Source organism: Podarcis filfolensis, assembly GCF_964270895.1.
Source record: "Podarcis filfolensis genome assembly, chromosome: 16".
Classification (NCBI taxonomy): Eukaryota; Metazoa; Chordata; class Lepidosauria; order Squamata; family Lacertidae; genus Podarcis; species Podarcis filfolensis.
Genome location: NC_139620.1, coordinates 3097553 through 3115497, shown reverse-complemented (window position 1 = coordinate 3115497; position 17945 = coordinate 3097553). Strand labels below are relative to the sequence as shown.

At 43.9% G+C, this 17945-nt stretch overlaps 1 protein-coding gene across 3 annotated transcripts in view; it reads left to right on the top strand.

Annotated features, from left to right (window-relative positions):
- The window catches only part of POGZ (pogo transposable element derived with ZNF domain), a 38742-nt gene that overhangs the window by 8067 nt on the left and 12730 nt on the right, over positions 1 to 17945 (top strand). For 2 of the 3 annotated variants that reach the window (XM_083590958.1, XM_083590959.1), the window contains exons 2-8: positions 7153 to 7277; positions 11358 to 11516; positions 11934 to 12109; positions 13005 to 13113; positions 15503 to 15805; positions 17171 to 17365; positions 17773 to 17882. In XM_083590958.1, the coding sequence (XP_083447084.1) occupies positions 7154 to 7277; positions 11358 to 11516; positions 11934 to 12109; positions 13005 to 13113; positions 15503 to 15805; positions 17171 to 17365; positions 17773 to 17882 (1176 nt within the window). In that variant the 5' untranslated portion in view covers position 7153. The remainder of the gene's footprint in view (positions 1 to 7152; positions 7278 to 11357; positions 11517 to 11933; positions 12110 to 13004; positions 13114 to 15502; positions 15806 to 17170; positions 17366 to 17772; positions 17883 to 17945) is intronic. The other variant, XM_083590960.1, reaches the window with a different exon arrangement.

Below are 17945 nucleotides of genomic sequence, written 5' to 3'. Positions count from 1 at the left end.
TTTGTATCTTTTACATACTGCTTTTCTGTCAAAATATCCACAGCCGTTAACTCTGTGGTTATGGCCGTGGTACCCCTTGATAACAACCGTCAGTAAACAAGCCACTCACTGTGTTTCACCCAGGCATAATATGTTTTCATCATCCTGACTTTTAATATGCTAAAAGCAGGTTGGCACTATGTGCTCCTGGTTGGAAGAGGAAGACCAGTTTCCTAGACAGACTGGCTGGCTGCTCCTGAGTTGCTTCTTATTGGAGCACGGTCCCTGCGCATCCTCCCCGCATTCTTCTGTTACTGTTGATCAAGTGTGTATCCTTGCCAACCTGCGTGGGTGTTGTGAGGTCTCGGTTAAATACTGGCTGTTGAGTGCACTGGGTTTCTGAGAGAGGTGACACCGTAGCAGTCTCTGGGTATTTACTTGCTGGTAGCATTGTCAATGTGCATGATGCTTTATGATGTACAAGAGGTCCAGTGTGAAATTTAACGTGGGAGATAGTGTTGGCTCCAGGTTTCAGAGAACCTCCTCCCCTCAGCAAATCTACCTCCTCTCCACCATCATCACCATCTCCTTCTCTTCCTCTTCATGGCAACAGAGCTGCTTGCTTGACAAGCAGAGAACGAATAAGATACCTGAGAGTGTCATTTCTGATCCACTTTCTCACCACTAACACTTTCTGGACCAGAGTGAAGAGGCTGATAAACAAGCAAGGAGGTTGCAGTGGTGGAGAGGAGCAGGTCTTGCGGGGAGGTGCTGTTGCTATTCTCACACACACACACACACACACACACACACACACACACACATATGCTCCACCAGTGTGGGCCCCCAGCAAATTCCCAACCATTCCAACCACTGGGGCCAACCGTGGTGGAAGAGGCAACAGAAGCAGGAGAAGAGTAACTACAGGAAGAATATGCATTTCTTTCTAGATAAAAGGCGAGGTGCCTGTCCCAAGGGGACTTAAATTTTAAAATTAGTCAAATGGGAAGTGTGTGTGTGTGTGTGTGTGTGTGTGTGTGGTAGCAAGGAGCGGAATAATATGTGTTTATTCCAGTTGCAATCATTACAATGTAATTTCACACAGGCTTTTTAAATAGCTTTTTAAAAAAAGTTCAGGACCAAATCAATAACCTAAATATGAGTACGATGGTTTTAGCCTCTCATTTTCCTCAGCAATTTTTCAGCCATTCTTTTTCCTGGGGGGGGGGGTGCACGGAGCGTTGTAACACTTGGGGACTTATATTACGTGGGCTTATTAACTCTGTTCATTTTGTATGACTTACTAACAGTGGCGCACAGGGTTTGATGCTGCTGGTTGGAAAATAAAATGGAAACGCAGTTAATGAGCTTCACCTAATAGCGTTGATGTGAAAGGAACAAGGGAGCGTCAGTCAGCGTTAGATGCTTCAGGGATACCCCCCCTAATATCCCCCCATGACAGTTGTAAGGTGAACTGAGTCAGCCTGTGTGTCCTTCCTCATTCAGGGCCATAGCGCCCACCTATATTAGCAGAGTGGGATTAAGAACACATTAAGAGTCTGCTGGATCAGGCCAGCATCCCATTTAGTCCAGGATCCTGTTCTCACAGTAGCCAACCAGATGCCTGTGGGAAACCTGCAAGAGGGATCTGAGCTCAAGAACCCTCTCCCCCTCTTTGGTTTTCTAGCAACTGGTATTTGGAAGCATCGCTGTCTCCAGCTGTTGAGGCAAAGCATAGCCACCAAGGCTAGTATACATTGATAGGCTACTCAATGGATTTGTCCAGTCCACTTTGATCAACACTCCATGGCCTCCATCCTTCAAGGGGTATAGATGAGCAGAAACCTCACCAGTGTGCTATCCTCTGTTTTGAACTATAACTTCCATCACCCACAGCCATCCAGATCTGGAGGTTTTCATCAGATTGGTGAAGGCTTGGTTAGTGGGTACATCCATCATACCCTTTGTATGTGGGTTATAATATTGTAATTATAATATTGAGTATGAGTGCTTTATGTATGAGTGGTTGGTTGAGGTAGTGGAGGAGTATGGTGGTTGCATGGAAGGTGAGTGGACCAAGTGAGTGGGTGTAACGACAATGTGTCTTAGCTGGTTGAAATGTTACGTTGTGCTGCCTTGTAGTGCTCCCCGATTTCATTTACGTGAGTATTGTGTTTATGTATGGATATTGTTTATATATTTGTTTTACAAATCACTTGGTGGAAGATTTTATTGTACTTACTTTACTGTGCTCATATCTATCCATTGTAAATTGCTTTGAGATCTCAGACAACAACCGGTCTGTATATGTAAATAATAAACACTGTTTTCATTTTTCATGGCACTCAGTTTGAAAATAATGGAATGATTCCTTTCCTTGTTGTAAGAAAATTTAAAACTGGTTTGGCTGCTTAAGTTAAGGAAGTGGTCTGCGTTTATTATTATTTGTGCCAGGTTGTTAATCAATTAAGTACACTAAGTACGGTAACTTAATTACTTAGTGCCCACAAAGGTCTATTTTAATAGAACAAATCTCTAATATGTTCGAATCTGGTTTAGAAGGGGGGGGAAAGATATCTTGTGATATATTTAGCACATTCTGGGTCCATGTTTGCGAATGAGCATCTGCCTGTGAGGTGGCAGAAAGCAAAATGTTAGCATTATTTATCACTTGGATTAAATAATTGGATTGAATCAGGGAAGCCTTAGGGTCTCAAAATTATGTACAGCAAAGGCTTTGGGAGGAAAACTGAAGGGAAGAAGAAATGGGGAAGATTTCTACTTAGTTGAACTGGTGTGTGGAAGTGGTACAAATTTGTGCTTGAGGCTGGACACAGTGGCCTGCTTAGAATTTGTCTCTTTGCAGTTCTTGAAGAGTTCTGGAGGTTTAAAATAATGTGCAGGGGTTGTAGGTAGACCAGTGAACCTTGATGCCAGGCTGTATTTGTTCTCAATCTTCAAAGATGTTGATGCAGACAACCAAGAGAATTATCAGAGTTCAATGGGACATCCCAACCAAGCAAAAAGATTCAAGTAGGCTATGAAGTAAGGCTGGTGGAGGTATGTGGCCTGGAGAGAATCTCGAGGGTTGGACAGAGAGGCTTGGAGAACTGTATTTGGTTTCCAGGCCTGTGGCTCCCTGCCTTTGATCAATGTGGACCCAAGGGGTTTGAAAACAGCTCTATCGCTTGAGCAGCATCCAGCTTTCTGCTCAGAGCAGACCTGCTGAAATGAATGGACCTCAGTTGGATGCAAACCCTGGTAACAGAGGACCCACGGAGGTTGTGAGGAAAAGAGGATGAGTCATGATGGGAAGTCAAAGGGAGTTGGCTTCAGTAGGTGACCAAGAGGTTGATGGCAAATAGCACAATGGACAGAGAGTAAAAGTTTAATGAGGTAGGAAATGGAATCATCCACAAGAAGGTGGAATTTAAGCCAAGAAGTGTTATCTGAAGAGTTGAAAGGCAGGAGGCCGAACGGCAAAAGTCTCTGTTCACTTTTAGTTGCTTGCTACAACACCTTTCCAACCAAAGCAGCATCTGCAATAGTGACTTTCATGCTAGTTTCAAGCTTGTTAAAAGCACATAGGAATAATAAAATGAATCATGCAAACTAACACAACCAGCTAAAATGGAAACAGTCCATTCAAATTCTCTTGCACGTTGCTTAGAGAGGACCGCGATTAAGCGGTATGCAAATTGTTGAAATAATATAACAGTAGAGTAGTAGACACATTGAAATTACTAATAGACATGACTAACTTAGGTCCATTGATTTCAGTAGGTCTACTTTGGGTAAAATTTGGTTGCAGACAACCCATTAAAATTGAAACTACTAGGGTTGCCATATTTCAGAAACAAAGAACTAGGACACCCCGAAAGTTGTTGAGCTTTGAAGTCTTAGAGAGTCCAGACTCTCAGTGCTTCTCCAGGGCTTTGTCAAGGAGCTTGTTCAGCCAGTTCACTGTTGGCCAGGGGGTCATCATTCAGGCCTGCTGCTATCATGGCATTGCCATAGATCTGGCCAAGCAGCATATGGGCCAGATGAGGCTGGATGGCTGGAGCAGAGCTAGTTGAGCTGCTTGATCAAAAAAACCGGCAGTAAACATCAACTTTGTTTTGCAAATGTAATGCTACATATATGGAAGAATAGCAAGAAGTATGGCAAAACTGGTCCCTTAAGAGGACATTTTTTAGCTGCCCTGTGAATGTAATTTTTTGTTTAGGGTGTATGAATTAAGTAATAATAATAAAGTCGCCTCCTCTAGAGTGGTTAGAATTGTAGCATTTGGAGAAGCTGGACATTTAACCAGACAAATAACTCTCAAGCATTAAATTAGAGCAACAACAACATAACACTGAATTATCAATAGGTTTAGGCTTTAGTGTTAATTACAAAATCCACCCCCAACAAATCTGTTAACTGTTTACAGTACTGTATTGTGAAATTTTGCTTCAAACAAGCAAAATAAAATTGCAGTGAATCGTTTATAACTTTGAACCATGTCAGCAAGCTTTGAATGCAGAGAGAGTTCACGGGATGGTTCTTCTTTGGCACTTTCTCTCTCTACCAATGAGAACACCTTTTTGGATGTGGCACCTCAGCTGGTTCATTCCATATCAAGTGATCCAACTTTTTTACCTTGTCATCCAATTTTCTTAATATTTTGTACACTTGTTGAATGATCAAAACAAAGTTTAAATCTAAAATTTTAGCTTTTTATCTCATCCCGTTTGTGAGCTATGAGGGTTTGAAATTGTCAAAAAATTTGACAATTTTGGCCTTGTTGGAGTACACAAAAATCTTAAAAGCTCAACCCAGCATTGAGATACGTTAAAACTAAAACACCAATCTCTTCAGAACTTCTTGGGATTTTAATATGATATGTCAAAAGAAGAACTTACTTTAAATTTTAGATTTAAGTTACAAAATTAAAAAATTAAAAAGTGATTAAAAATTAATGATGAAACTTTTTCAAAAAATATTGTATTGATTATTTAATATTTCTAAGACCTACCTGCAAAATTTCATCTTGGGCTCTCAATGGGATCACATTGGAAAAAATATTTTGTACGTATCTGCCTTACTGGGTTCTATTTAGGGTGAATAGGTCTTCTTGGAGTAAAATATAACAGAAGAAACAAGACTTCAAACTATAATATCAGTTACTTCAGGCATTCATTTAGAAAGTTATGCAATTATAAGGTATCTGAAAAGCTAGTCAGGCTTTTCTTTTAAAAACACGTTCTAAAGTAGAGTGATAGCTTGCTGCCGCGTTATAGAATTGCTTTGAAAGAATTAGTGTTAGTGCTTCATTTCATGAACATTACAACAAAATGCATATCAGACTAAATTATAGGGGGTGGGGGTGGAAACCTTACACGTGAAACGGGTCTGAAAACATTTATTCTTCCATTATTTATCCTTCACACCAAACTCTCTTAAAGAGCATTTGTAGCAACACAACGTTTCATTTTTTGTCAAATTGTAAGTGCGGCCAGTTGCAGTTCTTGGTTGACCCTTGTTAGAACTTGTGCTCACCCTACCTTAAGAGCATCCCGGCTAGATGGGTAAACAGAAGATGATACTGGGCTTGGCGGGTGAAAGAAGTCACGGTTCCTTTTTCACTTTCATAGTCCACCAACAGCACATATCCAGAGATTTTGTACCTCCTTCAGTGTCAAACTTCTCAATCTCATTGCTAAAGGAGTACACCTCGGTCACAATTTCTGTTAGACTGGATGTAGATGGAAAAAAGCAGTGAAATCCTTGTGTTTCCTTGATCACCTTCGCTCTTTCAAAGCGTCGTTTTAGGAACATTTCTTCTTTTTTGTACTCCTCATTTGTTGAAAATAAGAACTAGATAGAAGAAATGTTATCTTGGCACTAGTTAAAGCAGGGGTAGGCAACCTAAGGCCTGGGGGCCGGATGCGGCCCAATCGCCTTCTAAATCCGGCCTGCAAACGGTCCGAGAATCAGTGTGTTTCTACATGAGTAGAACGTGTCCTTTTATTTAAAATGCATCTCTGTGTTATTTGTGGGGCATAGGAATTTGTTCATATTTCCCCCCCAAAATATAGTCCAGCCCACCACACGGTCTGAGGGACGGTGGACCGGCCCATGGCTGAAAAAGGTTGCTGACCTCTGAGTTAAAGAGTTCCCACAGTGTCATAATTTGGTTTGATGGGTATTTTGTTGTAATATTAATGAAATGAAGTACTAATAATAATTCTTTCAAAGCTATATAAGTGTGATAGTATGTATCACAGCCAACATACAGTTACAATTTAAATGACTGAAGCAAAACAAAGTAACAGCAAGTATTTTTAAAAAAACAAAACACAAAGCCAGTTTTTAAACTTTCAGTTTAGCAGTTGTTCTAAATAGGCATTGGGCCAATTCCTCAAACACTTTCAGCATCATGGCTTTGTGGAAGATGTGACAATATTTCCTCTTTACTTTAGTTATTAAATAATATTTATAATCTGTCCTCTCATCTGTTCTCTGGTGGGGCACAGATAAAAACAAACAAATAATAAACAACATGCTGAAATATACCATTGAAAAATAGAGCAGGTTAAAACAACCATCAACTTTACAAAACTTGACATGCCTGGGTGAAATGATAATGCTCTTGGAAATGGCTCTACCTGTAAGGGAAGGGCTGTCCCCATTTGGGAAGCCACCACACTGAAGGCCCTGCCATGCACTACCACATAGCCACATTCCCCCAGTCGTGGAATACAGAGAAGAGATCCTTCCAACAATCTCGGTACACAGACAGGGCTGGTATTTGACCAGTCTTAGGCAGGTGTTGAGCACTTCCCAGCATGATCAAGAATTGGGGGCCGCTAGAATGCATAAGGAATTCTGAAACCACTACTGTCAGAGGCATTGTGCCTGTCAGTTGCTGGAAACGGGGTGTGGAGGGAAGAGTGTCTTTGTGCTCATGTCCACCTTATGTGGACTTCTTATTTGCATCTGGTTGGCCACTGAGATGATCCAGCAGGACTCCTACATTCATTGAACGTGGAGAGAGTTCCCAGAGGGGAGGAAGTTTGAGAACCGTTCCATTGGACCGATAGCATATGTTTTCCTGGCTTAGGCCTCAGCTCTTCATTTCCCCACAAAAGACAGATTGAGAAATTTTATTTTCTTCTCCCCCACCCCCAGGATGGCGGACACAGACCTATTTATGGAATGTGAGGAGGAGGAGCTGGAGCCGTGGCAGAAAATCAGCGATGTGATCGAGGACTCTGTGGTTGAAGATTACAATTCGGTTGACAAAACCGCTACAGGTAATGATCCTCTTCCTTTCCTTCTTTAAAAAAACAAAACAAAACTCATGTAAGATGATACACAAATTCTACATCACGTTGCTTGGCAGTTTTCATTTCGGGTGGTATGCCATCCATACCCAGTTTAAATAATTCATCTGCCTTCCAATCTGATGTACTGCAGCATTCATTTTCCAAATGCTTTAAAAAAAAAAAAGAAATCTTGCATTTGGTTCTGTTTCTGTGTCTCACCATTTTCACAATGCATGAATTGAGCCTTTATGTATGTCCCTTCCAGGTGGGCATGGAACAAGAGTCTCCTGGAATTTGACAATTGATTCATAAGAGAAACATGGGCAGCTGCCTTATACCCAGACAGAATTGATCTGTATAACTCAGACTCCACGCTGACTCTAGTTGCTCCGCAGGGTTTCAGACAGGACATTCCCAGCCCTACCTGGCAATGCCAGGGGGTGGGGTTGAACCTGGGACCTTCTGCATGCAAAGCAGATGTTCTGCCACTAAGCTGTGGTCCTTCCAGAATTATCCTTATTACAGTGGTACCTCTGGATATGAACGGGATCCGTTCCAGAGCCCCGTTCGCATACAGAAGCAAATGTAACTAGTGACGGCACGTCTGCACATGTGCATGTCGCTTTTCGCCGCTTTGCGCATGACGTCATTTTGAGCGTCTGCGCATGCGCAAGTGGCAAAACCCAGAAGTAATGCGCTCCGTTACTTCCGGGTTGCTGTGGAGCACAACTCGAACACGCTCAACATGAAGCATATTCAACCCGAGGTATGACTGTACTAGCAAAAGGCTTGTCAAGTCTTGGCGGAGCAGAGAGTTCCAGTACTCTTCTCCGGCCATACTTCCTGCAAGTAATCTCCCTGGCTTTTCACTAAACGTTAGCAGTTCTATTAATTTCAACAGTGATGTGGTTTTTAGGGTTTGGGGAGTTATCATCTTTCTTCTGCTGACAGATTTTAATGTTGTTTATGGGAACCCTTTTCGCACAGCTTTGTAAAATGGCCGTTGATATTCCTATGCGGTTGTATTTATGGATTTTTTAATTGTATTTCCTATTTTGTATCTTGTAAGTCACCTTAAAGACTTTGGTGGGAGTAATGCACACAGTTAATAAATAATAATCATAGCCAGGTGCCCTTGAGAAGCCCACAAGCAACACCTGTGTGTGACAGCACCTCTCCCCATTTATAACTTGGTATTCAAAGACATCCTGTCTCCCAGCAGTGGAAGGTAGTTGTACAAAGCTGTTGTGGTTAGCGGGCCTTTGATAGCATTATTCTTCCATGAATCTGGCCAGTCCCCTTTTAAAGCTGTCTTAAGTTGGTGGCCATCACCCCTTCTTGTGGTTGTGAACTCCACAGTTAAACTGTGCACTGTTTGAAGAAGTCGTTCCTTTTGTCTCTCCTTAATCTCCCCCAATTCAGCTTGCTTGGATAGCCCTGAGTTTCAGTATTATGAGATAGCAAGAAAAACATACCCTTATCCACTTTCTCCACAGCATGTATTGTTTTATGCAGTTCTATCATGTCCCTTATTCACCCCTTTTCCCAACTTAAAGCGCCTTAAATGTTGTAACCTTTCCTGGAAAGAGAGTTGGTCCAGTATTGCACACATAGTCCTGGTTATTTTGCTTGCCCTTTTCTGGCTCTACAATATCCTTTTTGAGGTGTGGTAACTAACCAGAACTGTTTCCCAGTGTGGTTCCACTATAGAGTTGTATAAGAATGCTATGATATTGGTAGTTTTATCTTCAACCCCTTTACCAATGGAATTCAGTCTCTGTTCTTTAGTCTTACATGCAAAGACACAGGGGGGAAAACCCCATTATTCCTTCCCTAGCTATTAATATCCTTGTGGGTGTAACAGATTGGCACATTTAATAGCTTGTCTTCTTGTCTGGCTGTTCTGATTTGCTCCTTCCCTGCCTTCTGGCTGATATAAAGAATAGCTTCAATTTGAGATTGGTATGTGAGACTTGGGTCTTAGATTCTGAGAAGCTGCTGGTGAGATGTTCGATCTTTTTCTGAGCTATATGATTGCAGGTACATAAGAACAACCCTGCTGGATCAGGCCAATGGCCTGTTCTCACGGTGCCTAGCTGGATTCCGGTGGGAAACCTGTAAGCAAGACTCAAACACAAGAGTCTTCTCCCCTCCTCTGGCTTCCAGGAACTGGTATTCAAGAAGCATTGCTGCTTCTGCCTGTGGAGGCAGAGCCTAGCCATTGTGGCTGGTAACCATTGATGTCCTTGTCCTTCAAGAATTTGTCCAGACCTCTCTTAAAGCCATCCATCTTGGTGGCTATCATTGCCTCCTGTGGAATCGAGTTCCATAGTCTATGCACTGCATGAAGAAATACTTTCTTTTATCTATCCTGAGAGGGACGTGGGTGGCGCTGTTGGTTAAACCACAGAGCCTAGGACTTGCTGATCAGAAGGTCGGCGGTTCGAATCCCCGCAATGGGGTGAGCTCCCGTTGCTCGATCCCTGCTCCTGCCAACCTAGCAGTTCGAAAGCACGTCAAAGTGCAAGTAGATAAATAGGTACCGTTCCAGCAGGAAGGTAAATGGCGTTTCCGTGCGCTGCTCTGGTTCGCCAGAAGCGGCTTAGTCATGCTGGCCACATGACCCAGAAGCTGTACACCGGCTCCCTCGGCCAATAAAGCGAGATGAGTGCCGCAACCCCAGAGTCGGTCACGACTGGACCTCATGGTCAGGGGTCCCTTTACCTTTACCTTCTATCTGTCCTGAGCCTTCCAGTGTTCAACTTCATTGGATATCCCCAAGTTCTAAGGTTATGAGAGACAGAGAGAGAAGCTATTCTCTAAACCTTTGGGCCCATCTAGCTCAGCATCATCTACACTGACTGTTTCAGTTCTCCAGAGTTTCAGACAATATGTCTTTCCAAAGCCTTACCTGAACATGCCGAAGTTTGAACCTAGGACTTTCTGCATGCAAAGCAGATGACCCACCACCAGGCTGTGGACCTTCCCTTAAAAATAATAGCAATATTCCAATCCCCATGGTTCTGGAGAGGTCAATAGGAAGCTGCCCTATACCATACCAGACCATTTGTCCATCTAGTATTATCTATGCCAACTGGCGGCAGCTCTCCAGACTTTCAGGTAGGGACATTCCCAGCCTGCTTCTACACAGGAAACCAAATATGTCCCTGCATGTAGAAAGCTATCACCTTTCACTCTCAGCCATGACATGCTAATTTTCTCTGCCCTGGGATTATTGGTTTGTTTACTTTCAGTGGAGGATCACTCTTCATGCTGAAGGTGGGGGTTCATTCATCTGTTTGGATTCTCCTCTAATAAAGAAGGAATCTTTGCATATAGACAACTAGTGTAGTAGAGTGAGATAAGGCTCCATCATATACTGATTTTCTGTCTGCAAGGATTTTTATTTTATTTTCAGTAAATTGATTGATTGATTGATTGATTGATTGTATGGAGGACCATTCCATCCTGTTAGTTCCCTTCCAGTGCTGCTGCACTGGTTTTCAGATCCAGAGCCTTTCATTGTTGGCAGATACTTATTTTCCCCCACAAAATTTATGTACTGCTTCATTGTAAGAAAGAGCAAAAAATCTCAAAGTGGTTTACAGAAATAATAAGATAATAATAATAATAATAATAATTTTTATTTATACCCCGCCCTCCCCAGCCAAGGCCGGGCTCAGGGCAGCTAACAAGCAATAATAAAAACAAGTTGAAGGAATACAACTTAAAAACAAGATTAAAATACAACAATTAAAATATTGAAACATTAAAATATTAAAATGCAGCCTCATCACAATGAAATTATCAGTAAGAATAGTTAAAGGGAACTGTTTAAAACATTAAAACAATAATTAAAATCACTGATGAGCTAAATACCAGATGTCTAGATAGACTTTGCCTAAACAAAAATGGTTTTTTTAGCAGGTGCCGAAAGGAATAGAGTGAAGCTGCCTTCCTGGTGTCAGTCAGTCACTAAGTGTTTCTGCACAAGGAGCTAAGCCATGTGGATGTTCTCTCTGTCCGTACCTGCAGGCAGTAAACCATTTTGAATTTCCTTCCCGGCAGTTTCGGTGAGCGTGCAGCCAGTTGCCACCCCAATGCCGATCGTCGCTCACGCATCCATTGGTGGCGGCCTCACAACCTCCACATCTGTCAGCGGCAGTGGAGGACCCAACAGCGACAGCACAAAGAAGACACTAGTGACGCTTTTTGCTAACAACAGCGGTAAGGGGAGAGGCTTTGGATGGGGGGATCTTGGTTTGGGGGCAAGTGTTAGGATCTGCAGGCCACACACTTCAGATATCCCACTCACCCTAATACTTTGCCAAGGAAAATGGGATTCTGTGGCCAGTACCAATCCTGCCAATTAAGTAAATGACCCACTTTCACATTTGCCACATTCATGCTTTGATGCCACTTTAAGAAGTTGTATTTTCCCTCAAATAATATTGGGAATCCCAGTGTATATGCAGTAGATAATTTGCTCCATCCTGCTGGAGCGCCATTTTGCATCTGACTCCACCACCAGTCCTCCAAGCCGCTGTTTGGCCCTGAAGTGACAAAGCTGATCCCGCAAGAGTTGTAAGTTGTAGGGCAGGTGACAATGATGATTTTGCCCACTTGCCCTTCTCTTTTGTCCAGCTGGGACTCCTCTCGTTCAGCAAGGCGGGCAGCCTCTGATCCTCACGCAGAACCCAGGCTCTGGCCTCAGCACAGTGGTGACACAACCAGTCCTCCGGCCTGTGCAGGTCATGCAGAACGCCAACCATGTGACCAATTCCCCGGTGACCAGTCAACCCATCTTCATCACGACTCAGGTGAGGGAGGGGCAGCACCGCTTCTACGTCTCGATACCAGTTGCTGGGGGGGGGGCAGTCAACAGGGTATGCTCCCCCCCTTCTTGCCCAGCTTATGGGTTTTCCAAAGGCATCTCATTGGCTCTTGCAGGAAGTACAGGGTGGCCGCAAAGTAGGTATACAGTTGAATCAGTGAAATTCACCACAACAGATTATATGGGTACACATCACTGACACACAACAAAGTGGCAGTTAAATTTCAGGCTGGCAGTTGGAAAGAATAGTGGAGTCAGATAAAAGGATTATTATACTGCTATTGTGAATGATGACTGCGAACTTGAGTTACGAACAAAGAAAGTGGATTCTAAAGCAGTATACTTTTGGACCACTCTGTATGTTGCCACATTGAGGATCCGACAGAGCTCTTCTTCTGTTGATAACTCTTTATGAGTACCTGGCACATTCCTGGTTTGTTTTTATGCAGATGTGTAGTTCATTTATTACTTTTTCACATTTGGAGCTGGTGGATGGTACCATTGGCCTGTCACTGTGTTCCGTGGTAGACTTTGACTGGGCCAGCAGGGTGACACCTTGATCAAGGAGCTGACTGAAATGTTAAGAGAATCCACTCATCCCCAGAGCTGTGTACGCTTTTTACTCAATGTTATAATAATTCAGAAACCTCTATAATACGGTGCCAGACTGAACAATTCTATGTAAAAAAATTCTGCACTATTAATTTATTTGTACAATTTGTATTTAATTTAAATGCTAAAAATGTTTGTGTTTAGACAAGCCTACCCAGGTCCCTTAGTTCCTGTGGAATTGCAGCATGCAGCAGTCCTCATTGTCTGCCCCCAGGCCTGCTGTTGAGATAAGCCTGCTAAATCCACTTCTTTTTGCTTGCACGTTGCAGGGTTTCCCCGTGCGAAACGTCCGGCCTGTGCAGAACGCGATGAACCAGGTTGGGATTGTCCTAAATGTACAGCAAGGCCAGACAGTGCGGCCCATTACCCTTGTCCCAGGTAAAGCAGAGGCTGGAAGTGTGAAAGTGAGGAGGGGTCAGGCTGCTGGGCCAGTAGGTGTCAAAAGGGAAGGAAAGAGGCCCAGGAGATTTCCCTCCAGCACCAGAGTATGGGCTGCAGAGGCAGGGCTATGTGTAAAGCTTCACGTTTTTGCTGTCACCTTCAGTGGGAGGGGCTTCCACAGTCCCAGCCCCGCCTCCTTTGAAGGTACAGAGCTCCTATGCACCTGTGTCTCCTTAGCCAAAGAAAGTGTGATGAATATATTATCTTCATATATATAATCCTAGAGGTTCGCTTATCTAGCATCTTTCTGCCTCATTTGGGTTTACAAAAAATGCAGCGCGAGGGCAGGCTTATCAAAGGCGGGACAAAAAGTACAGAAGTAGAAAGAGGGTAGCAGGAGGTGGAGGGAGAGTGGGGGCCGCACCAGGTTTCAGCCACAAAACCAGTTTGCACTGCATGGTAAACCAGGATTCATGGCTGACCGAAGCCATGGCTTAAAGTCTGCAGGGGTTTTTTTCCTGCGTACTTCTGTTAAAAGCAAGAGAAAAGAGAGAGCGCATTTTCCCTGCTGGGGGTAGGGAAGACTGCCTACTTTTGGATTATGGGTGGGGAACATCAGTGGCCCTCCAAATTTTGCTGGACTCCCAACTCCTGATCCCTGCCCAATGGCCATTCTAATTGCTGGGACTGCTGGGAGTTTTGATGCAGCAGCAATTAGAGGACCACAGGCAATCTTCCCCCACCCCTGGTTTCAGCCTGTGCAGTTTGTGTCATACAGACATTAAAAATAAGAACATTAAAATCCGTTTTTAAATCTATCAAACATCAACAGCCCAATATGCAATTGTTTTAGAGAATTGTACAAATCATATTTGTGCAAATATGAGCAAGTTGTTTTAAACTGTTTTTAATATTGTGTTTTAGTGTTGTAACCCGCCCTTGGACCTTAGGGTGAAGGGCAGGTAATAAATGTCTTCCAAGCTTAATATTTCCTAGATTCCTATTGCAATGATCTATGAAGTATGGCCACCTCTCAACTAGTGTCTGTAACGTTTAATTGGATTGAGGGTGATGTGTTTGCAGGATGGATGTATTTGGTAAAACACACACACACCAAAAACCCTGGTTAATCGCAGTCAGAAATTGAGAGACTTTCCTGTTCCATCTTTATGGAGATGGCTCTAAAGTGCCTTGAGTTAGCATAAATGGGCAAGTTACAGATAGGTAGCCGTGTTGGTCTGCCATAGTCAAAACAAAAAAAAAATTTTTTTCTTTCCAGTAGATTTTCTTTCAGAGATCTACAACCTCTCCTGGACAATGACAGTTCTCTTTCTCAAGCTCTGGGAGGAAGACCTTTCATTGCCTACAGACAGCCACCCAATCTTAAACAACTCCTAACCCACAATAATACTACAACCAGACGTAACACGGACACTGGCACCAGAGCCTGCAATAAACCCAGATGCCAACTTTGCTGCCACATACACCCGGACAACACCATTACTGGCCCCAACAACATCACACATACCATCTCGGGACTATTTAATTGCTCATCGTCTAACATTGTATATGCCATCAAATGCCAACAGTGTCCCTCAGCTCTCTATATTGGACAAACAGGCCAAACCTTACGCCAAAGAATAAACGGACATAAATCGGACATCAAGAATCACAAGACAGAGAAACCAGTAGGAGAACACTTCAATCTCCCAGGACATTCTATACAAGATCTCAAAGTAGCTGTATTACTACAAAGGAATTTCAGAAATAGACTGGAAAGAGAAGCTGCTGAATTGCAACTCATTACCAAACTTAAAACCATGGAGAGACCTGGTCTGAACAAAGACATTGGATTCTTATCTCATTATACATGACAAAGCCATTTTTCACCTTCTCACCCCTTGCTTTTTCCTGTAAGACCTATTGCAGTCGTTAAGAGCCGTCAACAGGCTCATCTCAGCTATCTGCCAACCACCCATTCCCACCACCCTTCTGAGTAATACCCCTCCCCACCTTCTCACTATATAGAAGGATCTGGCAACTTCTGTTTCAGTGTATCTGACGAAGTGTGCATGCACACGAAAGCTCATACCAAGAACTAACTTAGTTGGTCTTTAAGGTGCTACTGGAAAGAAAAAAATTTTTTTTTTGTTTTGATAAATGGGCAAGTTGACTGATTTGCCCCATAAGTGGAAGGGCACTTCCTTATAACAGCAGTAATAATTTTTCCAGGAGAGTCTCCTGGAACTGATTAGAATTTCTGGAATTAATGGAAATGAGCAAGCTGATTAGATCCATTGGAGGAATGGCACCTCCTTAATAGTTTTGTTTTAGGAGAGTCTCGAGGACCGACGGGATGGTAACTGTGCCCTCCTTTCCTTTGCAGCCCCAGGCACCCAGTTTGTGAAGCCTGCAGTCGGCGTCCCTCAGGTTTTCTCCCAAATGGCCCAGGTGAGACCTGGTCCGGCCATGCCGGTCCGGCCGTCTTCCAACACGTTCACGACGGTCATTCCAGCCACCCTTACCATCCGGAGCACAGTACCGCAGTCCCAGGCCCAACCGCAAAGTAAGTCCTCTCCCAGCACCTCCTCCACCACCACCACTCCTACTCCAGCACAGCCAACCGCACTGGGACAGTTAACTGTACAGCAGCCAGGGCAGTCCACTCAAGCTACTAACCCCAAATTAGGTAAGACTTCCCATGGAGAGGGAAACTAAAAATGAAAGAAAAAGAAAAAACTGGTATTACTTTGGTCCTCATTTGTCTGGAGGAGCTGGGAAACATTGCGGCCCCTGGGTTTTGCTGCGGCCCCTGCATTATGTGGGGCTCATGGCACAGCAAGTGCTCACCGTTTGTCCATCTGATTGGGAGGTGGGCTAAGGAAAAACACTCCCGCTCTACTCCAGGGAAGGGCAGAATGTGAAAGTATGCAAATATAAGAAAAACAGCTCATGTTGATTAATGATTAATTTTAACCAGTGCATTACAAGACTATTTGTTAATTACATTTTTTTTAATTATTCAAAGCATCTATGCATTTACTCTTCAGTTGGAACAGGTGACAATTTTTTTAAAAATGTTGCAATCCCTGCCTCTCAGGTTTACAGCCTGAAAAGGCATGGCACAAAAGGAAAAAGGGATGGGGAGGGAAGAAGAAAACCTTCCGCTGAAGAACTCAGGATAGCATACATGATCCCACTGCCACCATTTCATCCCTCACACAAGAAACCTGTGAGATCATTCAGGCTGAGAAAAGATGGGCCCAAGGTCACCCAGTAAGCAGGGATTTGAACCTGGGGCACCCCAGCCCAGTAGCTCCTGCTTATTAAATGGTACATTCTCTGACATTGTCCCTGCAACATCCCTGTTAATAACACCTCGCTTCCATATATACAAAAGGTACTTAAGTCAATCCATCCAAAGGCCGATGACCAATGGGCTCCATGTTCTCCAGTTGCTTATTACTAGTCCTTAGTTGTCAAGTCAAAGGAGGGAAATAAAGTGATATTAAAATCCAGTCTACAAGAGGGAAGGGATAGACCATGGCTTTCCTGTCCCTGCCATTTCCAGCACGCTTACAGGATACGTCTCTCACTCTTGCAAGCCTTTATCTGTCTTTCATTCCAAGAAACTTAGGATACTGCTTTATATCAAGTCAGACCTTTGCTCCGTCTATCTCAGAATTGTCTACACTGACTGGCAGCAGTGCTCCTGGGTTTCAGATGGGAGTCCTTTTCCCAGCTCAGCCTAGGCTTGAACCTGGGACCTTCTGCATGCAAAGCAGATTCTCTGTCTACCTATTCATCTCTTTTGAAAGGGTGTGTGTGGAAGGAATGCACTTCCTGCATTTTGTTACCAAAACGCAGAAATTGCGGGGGTCTATATTTCCAAAGGGAATATAGTTAATGTTTTTCTATTAACTGCTTTGCCTGCCCTGTAACATACCTTGAAAGCTTGCCAGCCCTCTCCTGCTTTCTCCATCTAACAACAGTAATAAAAACATTCTGCTCCATCTCCCTGTTCTTCAACTAAAAATGCTTGTTTCCCTGACAGTGAGCATTGCAAGTTTCGTGACGGTGAAAAGGCCCGGGGTGACGGGGGAGAACAGCAACGAGGTGGCAAAGCTGGTGAACACCTTGAACACGGTCCCTTCCCTCGGCCAGAGCTCGGGCCCCATTGTGGTCTCCAACAACAGCCCGGCCCATGTCCCCCAGAGAGCAGGCATCTCGGAGTCTTCGTCGCAGAAAGGTAAGCTCTGCCAGCAGCCTGGGCTTGGGCAGCTTCCGACTGTAACTTGGTCCCAAACCACAGCATCAAGTTTCACTTTGGCCCATTGCACAGAAAACGGGAATTCCCTAGTGATGGAGGATGGTACTACGTGGGTGACTCCTCCCACTCACTCTGGGGGTGGTGCCATGCAAATATGCCCTCCCAATTCTGCTTCTGTGCGCATGAAAGAGATAGGGGTGCACTATGGGAGCGTTGACAGCACAGCCTGGACAGCTCTTTCCTCCATTGTTACATAGGGTGGGAAAGGAGATCCAGGGGAAAGGAAAGGAAAAATGTGACCAGCCCAAGTGAGAAGTCCAAAAAGGTAGTTGAAGGCCTTCTGGATGCTAGCCATGACCTTTTCTCCTTTTTTCTTCCCATTACAGTCAGCTCCTCCCCCATCCCCGCCTTCGACCTGCAGGACAGCGGGCGGAAAGTCTGTCCCCGGTGCAATGCCCAGTTTAGAGTCACTGAAGCTTTAAGAGGCCATATGTGTGTAAGTAACCCCCTTCCCGAATTATGAGATCAAGGCCATTGCAGCGTTACACCCTGCTGGCAG